Source organism: Malurus melanocephalus, unplaced genomic scaffold (genome assembly GCF_030028575.1).
Source record: "Malurus melanocephalus ecotype Western Australia unplaced genomic scaffold, MMel_1.1 scaffold_264, whole genome shotgun sequence".
Classification (NCBI taxonomy): Eukaryota; Metazoa; Chordata; class Aves; order Passeriformes; family Maluridae; genus Malurus; species Malurus melanocephalus.
In genome coordinates this window covers 432,940-441,616 of record NW_026623496.1, presented here as the reverse complement: position 1 = coordinate 441,616, position 8,677 = coordinate 432,940, and the positions used below count along the sequence as shown (strand labels likewise).

The 8,677-nt window shown below is 38.6% G+C and overlaps 1 protein-coding gene across 1 annotated transcript; it reads right to left on the bottom strand.

Moving 5' to 3' along the window:
* Positions 1-833: 833 nt before the first annotated feature.
* On the bottom strand, positions 834-8,005 carry LOC130579270 (coiled-coil domain-containing protein 170-like). Its single transcript, XM_057375929.1, has 3 exons — positions 7,879-8,005; positions 4,699-4,955; positions 834-1,032 (listed from the first exon to the last, which is right to left on the bottom strand). The coding sequence occupies exons 1-3, from the start codon at positions 7,960-7,962 to the stop codon at positions 876-878; spliced, it is 498 nt and encodes a 165-aa protein (XP_057231912.1). The 5' UTR covers positions 7,963-8,005; the 3' UTR covers positions 834-875.
* Positions 8,006-8,677: the final 672 nt, after the last annotated feature.

The window sequence follows — 8,677 nt, the reverse complement described above, 5'->3', positions numbered from 1 at the left end:
ATATCAAGATACAATTTTAAAGCTCTAATTATTATCTATTAATTATTAAGCTATGCAAGAGTTCCTCTTGCTTGACAACTAGCCAAATTTTGTTAAAACATCAATTACAATTTCAATGTGCTTGCAATATTTTGTAATATTATGAGGGCGTACACTCACTGTGATACATACCTAGATAATCTTGATTTATTAAGACTGTGCTCTTACAAKGACATGAACATAGTGAGGCAGAATTTCCCCAAATTGCCATTGTGCTCCAAAGTGAATAAAAATAGGGGTATCAAAGAGTAGAAAAAAGACAAGTGAAATGCATCAAATTAGAAAAAAATGTCTTTCAGCAGCATTGATAGAGGTTAAAAGAATATACACATAATTTTCCCTTCCTAAATGGAAGCTTAGTTTTTGGAACTTCAGAAGTAATCTAAAGAGAAATAATAAAGTTTTATTATTAAGTCTCARAAACACCACAAAGTTACTTACAGTGTTTTATTACACAGTTAGGGTTGTTTTAGGGCATGCCATTTCAGATGTTTGTATTTAAGGATACATCAGCTCAAGATAAGAGTTAAGATCTAGTGCTACAGTTGACACATCAACTGTTGACCCCCATGTCAATGTTTGAGGAAAGTTTTCACCCCAATATCTAATCAGGGCTGTATGTGAGAACCACAGGCTGATAAAGTATTTCAGCTGATAAGAGCAGACTGAGTTCACTGAGGTCTAGTACTGTTCAGCACCTTTGAAAATTAGCCCAACATGAAAAAAATCTTTAAGTGATAGCACTGTCTGCAATAAATACAAAGATCTCCATCACTTGCTTTACTTCTGTGACAACTRAATATTTTTCTGTTAAATCTCTGTAGAGAAACATTTGCCTATACAATCACCTTTGATGTTAAATGTTCCTGTGGTTTCTCCTGTTCTCTGATGTCTATGTCCAAGAATTCAGAAAGCTGTGTAAGGAGCTCTTCATACTTTTTGCTGATTTTAGAAGCTTGAGTCATGTTTTCTTCACACTCATTCAAATATTTACTAATCAGATAGAAAAAACATATACACATCAGGGTGAACCCTGAAAAGGAATTCTAGCCAAAATACATTATCCCAAGACTATTGCTAGCTTCTGCATACCACCAAATGAATTTTAAAAGTTACATTTAATTCTCTATATCTGTTATGTAATACAGATTACTTTTGCWGTTGCCTTATGCGTAAACATTTCGTCATCTTTGCTTTTGATTAACACTATAAAAAATCTTCTATGATCCTGTTCTCATTCTCAGCATAAAATTTGAATAAAATACAATAACTGAGTGACACGAATAAATAGTGCCCTCAAGATACTAGAAGTGGAAAGTGCAAGCAAAAGCTTAGAAAAAGGGGGAAGTGAGTGATCAACGTTTAGCAAAAATATGCTAAAAGCACTTCACATTCCCTCCCTGAAGAGGCTGGCAGTGTTGATTAAAAAACTCCAAGGAAAGAGAAGCCTTTCTGGACTAATGGAAGTGTGAGCAAGCGCAATGTACATCCAGAGCAGCAGTGAARGGAAGTTTACCAGCAGAAGCAGAGATGTTTTGCTGTTTTGCTGTACATTACTCTGAGCCGAAGCCATGAGAGGGATGGATTAAAAAAGACAATATTTAGGGGCTACCACAGAGATATGAAAAAAAGGAGCTTCTTTCCAGCAAATTCATCACTCTCAATAGGTGCCTATCATGCAGATACATATCCTGTTCTCAGCCTTAGCAGCAGGTATCAGTTTGTAAATGCTCAGTGAGAACAACCAACAAAGAAGCAATAAAGAAGCAATGAATTTAACTCATCAGTACAAATGTGGTTACAGTCCTTTCCTTGCCAGGGACAAAGATGAGTCCAGCAAACAAAAATCAGCACCATAGGCTGCTTTAGTAGCAAACAGAGGAAAAATATTTTGCTCATGGTGCTCATGAAAAACTACAAAGAAACAGATTAGTAGAAACAGCAACCAAACAGAGCTCAAAATGACCACTAGTGTAATCCAAATATCAACTCCAATACCTCTCAGTAGCACCCACAAGAGAAGTACTTCATGGCAGAGTGTGAAACGTGGTAGATTGGTAGTGGTAGATTTGCAAGACAAATTATTATGCTTCCAGTTGAAAAACGAGGTTCTTTCTAAAGCAAGTTCTTTACTCTAGAATAACTCAAGACCTGAAATGTAACCAAAAAGCTGCCTAGAGCAAATATTTTATTGAAACTCGTTTGCTTGTGAGAGAGCAGCCCAATTCTCAGTTCTCAAGGTGGGGACAGTAGTAATTTCTTGACTCATTCGTTTCCATTTCTAAATTCTTCCTCTCTAGGCTGGCAGTCAAACAACGCACCATTCCATAATCACAGAGCAGCATCAGACTCCCAGAGTAAATGCACAGTGAGTGCAAACACAGTACATGGAATGGGTATAAATCAGTAAACCAAACAGTGAAAAGATTGAACACATATCCTTAGGAAGGAGCTCAGTACAGATGCTGTAAATGCTGCAAAGTGCATGGGAGTGCCAGAATAACAGAGAGGAATGGAAAACACTAGTTGTTACTCTGGACATTATGAGGACAGTTCCACATACTACTGCACAGCACAYACCGTGAGCCAAAAGAGCTCTGCCTTCTACAGCAGACACTGTCTCTCACACCACAAGCACCTCATAGCTTCCTCACCTCTGGACACCTTCCTTTCCTCTGTAGCCCCAGCAAACCTAAACCATGAGAAGGTTGCTAAACTGCTGTTCTGAGGAGGGACATGTCAGAGGTGAAAAGGTGTTAGGCTCAGGCATGCCATATATGCATGCCTACATGTCAGAATATCGTATAAGATTGACCATCAACCCCACAACTTTTCTGTGGCTCTAAAAAATTGAGGTATCCACACACAAAACCATGCCTGCTTCTAAAAATAAAAAATCTGAAGTACAAAGCACTCACTTGATAACTGAAGAATAACCTAATTACCCGCAGCAGGGCCATAAAGGTGTGAGCACCTAGAAAATAGGCAGTCAGGTACTAAAAAGTAGAACACAGCTTTTTCACAGTTTTGCCAGCTCTTCAGAACTAATGAGCAAAGAAAAGGGAAGGGAAAAGAAGAGAAAAGCTTTTGACAGTTCACACTCTAAAAATACCATGGCAATAGACCTGTTGAGTAGAAAAGCACCATTTTCAACAGGAGAGGTGCACRTCCTGGAAGCCCATCATAGAATTGATCAAACATTTCTTACTATATCCCCAAGGTATAGAATGTAAATAAGCACTTCATGCCTGCTGGCTTGCTCTTCCCCTCCATTTGTGGTTTTTAGCGAAAATCATTTTTTGAATACCTCATTAGGACTAGACACGTGCCAAGTACTACCAAGGTGGCCAAACTGAGTGACTGAATCAATGCATTGGTTCATATGAAGTGACACATGCAACCATTAGATGAGGATAAGAAGCTTTGAAAGCAAACATTGCACATTCATGACCAATCCAACATGCCTGTTCCTTCTAAATGAGCAGACTCACTCTCCCTTTTTCCCTCCTCTTTTGCCAGAGGTCCAGTGGCACACTCCAGATGCATAATGAACCAGATCTGGGATTGGTAGAGGCAGAAATCAAGTTTTTATTTTGCTCACTTCCCTTGGAGCAGTCCCCTCGTCCTGACCATCATGCATCAATATGAACAGAACTGATTACACAAATGTTGTGGGCCAAAGAGGGCAGCCAGGACTGCTCTGGGAGTGASAGCAGAGATTTATTCCCATAAAATTGATTGTATCACTATAATGACAAGCGTCATTATAGTATGAAAGTATGAAACACAGTATTCCAGCATTTTTGTCCCAGTGAGCTAGGCAAGCAAAGAGAATATAAGACTTTTCTTCCCTTTCTGTCTTCTCTTTTTTTTTTTTTTTTTTTTTNTTTTTTTTTTTTTTTTTCTATCAGAAATAGCATTTTAAAGAGCCTTAATATCCACTATGTCAGACGGTACTCTCCAGGCAAAGCTTTCACCAAATCAGCTGGTAATAAACAAGTGCACTGAAATGGTTTTCTCTAAAATCACTGRAATTGGTTTTCATTTTATAATTTAAAATTMATTTTAAAACKATTAAAATTACTTAATTACTTAGTTTCAATGCACAAAGCCTGGCAGAGCTGTGTGAAATACTGGTTTGGGAAATACATGCATCTGGTAAACACTCACCTTGCTCTTAACTAGACAATATTGATAAAGTCACAAATATTAGCCTGATAATGGGCAGAAAACTCCATTATAAAAGTCTATAGGGTGTCTATTAATATGACTGGCACTGACTTTGGAATTTTAGAGTTCAGKATATTTTCWTACCAATTAATTTTGCCATGAGTCRCCATCCTACAGACCCGAAACACGAGCACTTACATATAACTGGCAGATCAGTGCTCTGATACAGTTAAAGGATAACACCTTCATTAGTTTAATGCATTTCACCTTCAAAGTACAAAACACTCAAAGCTCCATTTATGAACTAACAGCCCAAAACAAAATGCAAATTTCAGCACCTTCCACACACTCAGGTACAACAGCTGTGCAAGGCACTGTAAGACAATTCAGAACTGCAAGAAAGTCTATCCACCATTGGATTCTGTATTGACAACTACACCATTCTGACCTCCCAAACAAAAATTATTTCTTATCTCCCATATCTCTTACTTAAGTTCCTCATTTTTCTCATGAAGTTCCTCCTTCAGCTCCCAATTTTCCTTGTGTGCCACCTGAGCTGTCAGCTCAGCCTGATTTTTGGCAGTGGCGAGCCCACACAGCTCTTCTTCCATCTCCTGGATTCGTGTTTGCAAGGAGAGGAGACGASACATCTGCCTGGCATTGTTTTCCTTGTAGCTTTCAGCTTCAGCCTTCAGCTCTTGAAAAGAAGCTTCTTTAGAGATCATGCTGGTCCTGAGTTTAAGAAGCTATAGATAGAAAAGGAGAAAATTAATGAAGATTTGTTTGCCTAGGCTGCAATAATATGACTGTGTTACAAGCTTAGTAATGTGACAAGAAACGTATTTCCATCACTGCAAGACTGAGYAGAGGGACACGATTTTACTTTCATATGACTGGGAAAAAGCAATAGAGGAGGTTTGCAAAAACAAAAGCTACTGCTGGGTAACAAAATACAATTTCTCAAGATTATATCTTATAAGGAGATAAGTTTATTTACTGATTCAGAATTTAGGAAAGGTCTAACTTAAGTTCTGCTGCMCAGCCTTTACTCACATCTCTTATGTATCTGCATTACAATAAAGTTATCAACGCCACTRTTCCCTCTTTTTTGCCTCTTTTTGCTGCCTGCCTGCCTTCAGTTCTGGTGCACAGTTCCACAGATAATCTATAGCTGCAGGGAGCTCWAATAGCATTCTGTTGTATGAGTGTGAAGACTTTTGATTATTTGAGGCATATTGAGAGGCAAATCAATTTTTGGAGGATTGTGTGGTAGGCACCCTCTTCTCATCTTAAACAAATTGTTATTTTTGGGAATGACAATCCAATTGAATGTAGCTGGATTTACACAGAAACAGCAAGAGAGCCTCTTAAGGAAGGGTAGGAGGAAGAGAATCAGCCTCAAATGCTAAAGAAGGATGATGATAGAGCTTTCCAAGAGTTCATGGAGTCCAGTAGTTTTTCCTCTCTCTTTTTGTTAAAAATACCATTTTCCATTGAACTACTTCTCTAGAGGCTTCTCYAGAAGACTGCAATTGAGGGAGACTCACCCAGCAAACAAAATTTTCATACAATTTTTTTTTTTTGTTTTTAGAAACAAGTAATTTGAAGTGGATTTTTTTTTTGTCACAAGAAGTCTCAAGGTATGCTTCAGCTTTCTTGAAAATTCCAGTGTAAGGCAGCAAGATGCAATCTGAAGGATTTCTGTCCTATTACATGAAATTAACAGGCAAACAATTAAGCCAAGGTAACTGCTCTTTATGATGAGTGATAGAACTTTTAAAGTGTGGCAAACATTTTAAGAGATTAAACTGCAGTTCAGGACAATGGGGAATTCACTTCTCTATTTGAGCCTTTCAGTATGACCAAACCAAAAAYACTMAGARAAATACTCAGWGCCAACAGAAAGAGCAACTGCCYTGGAAAAGAGAGGTCCTGCTTCTCYTCTTTCCAGCCACAYGTGCCTGTCCTCTCCCTTGCACCRGCTCTGTGTTTGTCTGACTCCTCCACAAACAACCTAAACAACAACTGATAGAAAAGAGTTCCCTTTTTCTCTGGCAGAGGAGAAAGTGTCAGCCTTTGCTCTGGCCACCTCGCAGAGCAAAGGCTGACACTGAGAAGCCAGGTAGGAGTATCACCCTTGCAGCAGAAGCACAGCCTTTGATAAGCTCATGATTCATGTGCAAGCGCTGGTTTTTCAGACACTCTGGAGCTGACACAAAGCAGCACTGACTGAGAAAAGCAGCTTGGCTTTTTCCTGGGTTCATGGGCTTCATTGCCATACTCCACCTCCCCTTGGTGCTAGAAGAAGCACTTATATGGCTATGAGGTGAAATAAGACTAGGAAACAGATCTGGCTAAARAGCAACTCAAGAGGAATTATTTTTTCAGTTGCACTGACACAGCAGTGCATCATAAAAACTACACACACATCTGTGCTGGCACCAGGGGTGGGGCAGTGTGGGGAAGGAAATGAGCAGCTRAAGGAACAATAGGATTGCTTTACTTGGCATCTGGACCAAGCTATGGTATCTTAGACTGTACATAACCTTAAAATTTCTCTGTGGTTCAACTCCCCATCTGATATTTTTTCCTCTGTCCATTGTCTTTGTGGTCAGTTCCAATAGCAGAAAAAGCAAGAATAATCCCATATCATGACTTTTACAGAGCACTCAGCAGAACAAAGCWCTGACCTCAGCTGGGTCATGAAGGTCTTTATTAACAAGAGCATGAACAGCTGCTTTTTTGACCATGCTTTTGCAAGCACAGTCTTGAAGAAGAAGAATTTATAAATCAGTCAGACATTCTGGCASTAAAGCCATTCAACATTTCCAGTAATAAATTCTTTGTATGAGAACATGAGATTCTGTATGGTCTTTTTAAAATTGAAATTTAAAGCACTGATTCAGGATAAATGTTAAATGTAGGGGAACCCTGCAGTAACGTCAGGACCAACTGATCCAGTTAAACCTCAGCCAATGGACACTTGTGCCTGCAGTTCTGTATGTAAATAAATGCAATGTAATGTAAATTTGACCACATTTGCAGTCAGTCCACATTGCTGACTTTGATTAAATCACACTTAGTCAGTTATATTTTTTAAAAAATACTGTGGAAACACTGAAGCTCTAAAAATTAGCCTTTAGTAAATCTTCTCCTGAGAAGCACCATCTACACAGCAGGAAATCATGTATACGTGTTCTTCAGCCTCTCTAGTTCTCCAATCAACCTCATTAGCACAAACACAGTTTCACTGGTGATGAAAGCAAAGCAAATTTGGGGAGCTGTTACTTGAATGAAGGGCAGAAATGAATAAAGATGAGCCGCTAGATCTTAACTCACCAGCAACAACAGGAAGGTATCTGTCAGAACTTTCACACAACCACAACTYAGAAACACTGATTTTCAGGTTTAATATAAAAAGATTGCACTCAGATGAAAAGCTAGACTGCTTCAAATCTTTCAAATATRAACTTATTATCAGTTCTTGATCACAGAAGGAAGCAAAATAAAAATCATACAGACATTCTAAAAACATTACAAAAGAAAATTCCAGAAGTTCTGCAGCAAAAGCAAGTTTTGGACTTTCTGCAAGCTTTCTATTCTCTACATAAAGTGACTGTAAAGAATCCCCAAGTTTGTAGAAGGATTTGAAATTATTTTTAAATGCACCTCTGACTTGGCACAGTCATACTTCACTGAAAGTGCTGCAAGTTCACTTTGAGCAGTTTCMGCTGCAGCTCGATAGTGATTCATCTGCTCTCTAGTGACAGGAATATCCAAAASAACGTGATCATGAGATTCCTGTGAAGACAGCATGAAAACAAAACCATCAGACATCACATTTTTTGGACATTTTTGCTTCAGAGCTTTTTTGTTTTAATCTGTATGATTAAGCTGCTCAAGGGCATTAGTCCAAATATGTTATTCCCAGAGTAATACACATTGAAATTTAGGTTAAACTGTCACTTTTCTACAAGTGACCACTTTCATCTGCAAGTTCAGTCACGAAAACCAGTGCTAAAGTGAGATATTCCACCTCAAAAATCCCATGACCACCAACTGTTTTCAGCTCTGGCTATTTCCAGCAGTTTCTGTGTCTTTAGTAACATTCGAAAGATTCCTATTCTACAAACTTATCCAGTCATTCTTTCAACCCATACAAACTGTAACCAAAGGGAGTTCTCACATGTCTCTTATGCAAAGAATCACTTTGGTTTCTAGACTTCAAGTATACTACACGTCCCTTCATTTTTATTTTAGAAGAAATGTTGAAAAAGCGATGGCTAACAATCTCCTTTGTGCCACTCATGATTTTGCAGATTTCTCATCTCCACAGTCTCTCTACCAKGTTGAAGAGCCCATGCCTACTCAGACACTTGCATCTGGTCCTCCAAGTCAGTTTTTGGCTTGTCATTTGCTCTTTTACTTCTAACCTGTCAAGGTTAAAGTCCTTTTGAACTCCGTTACC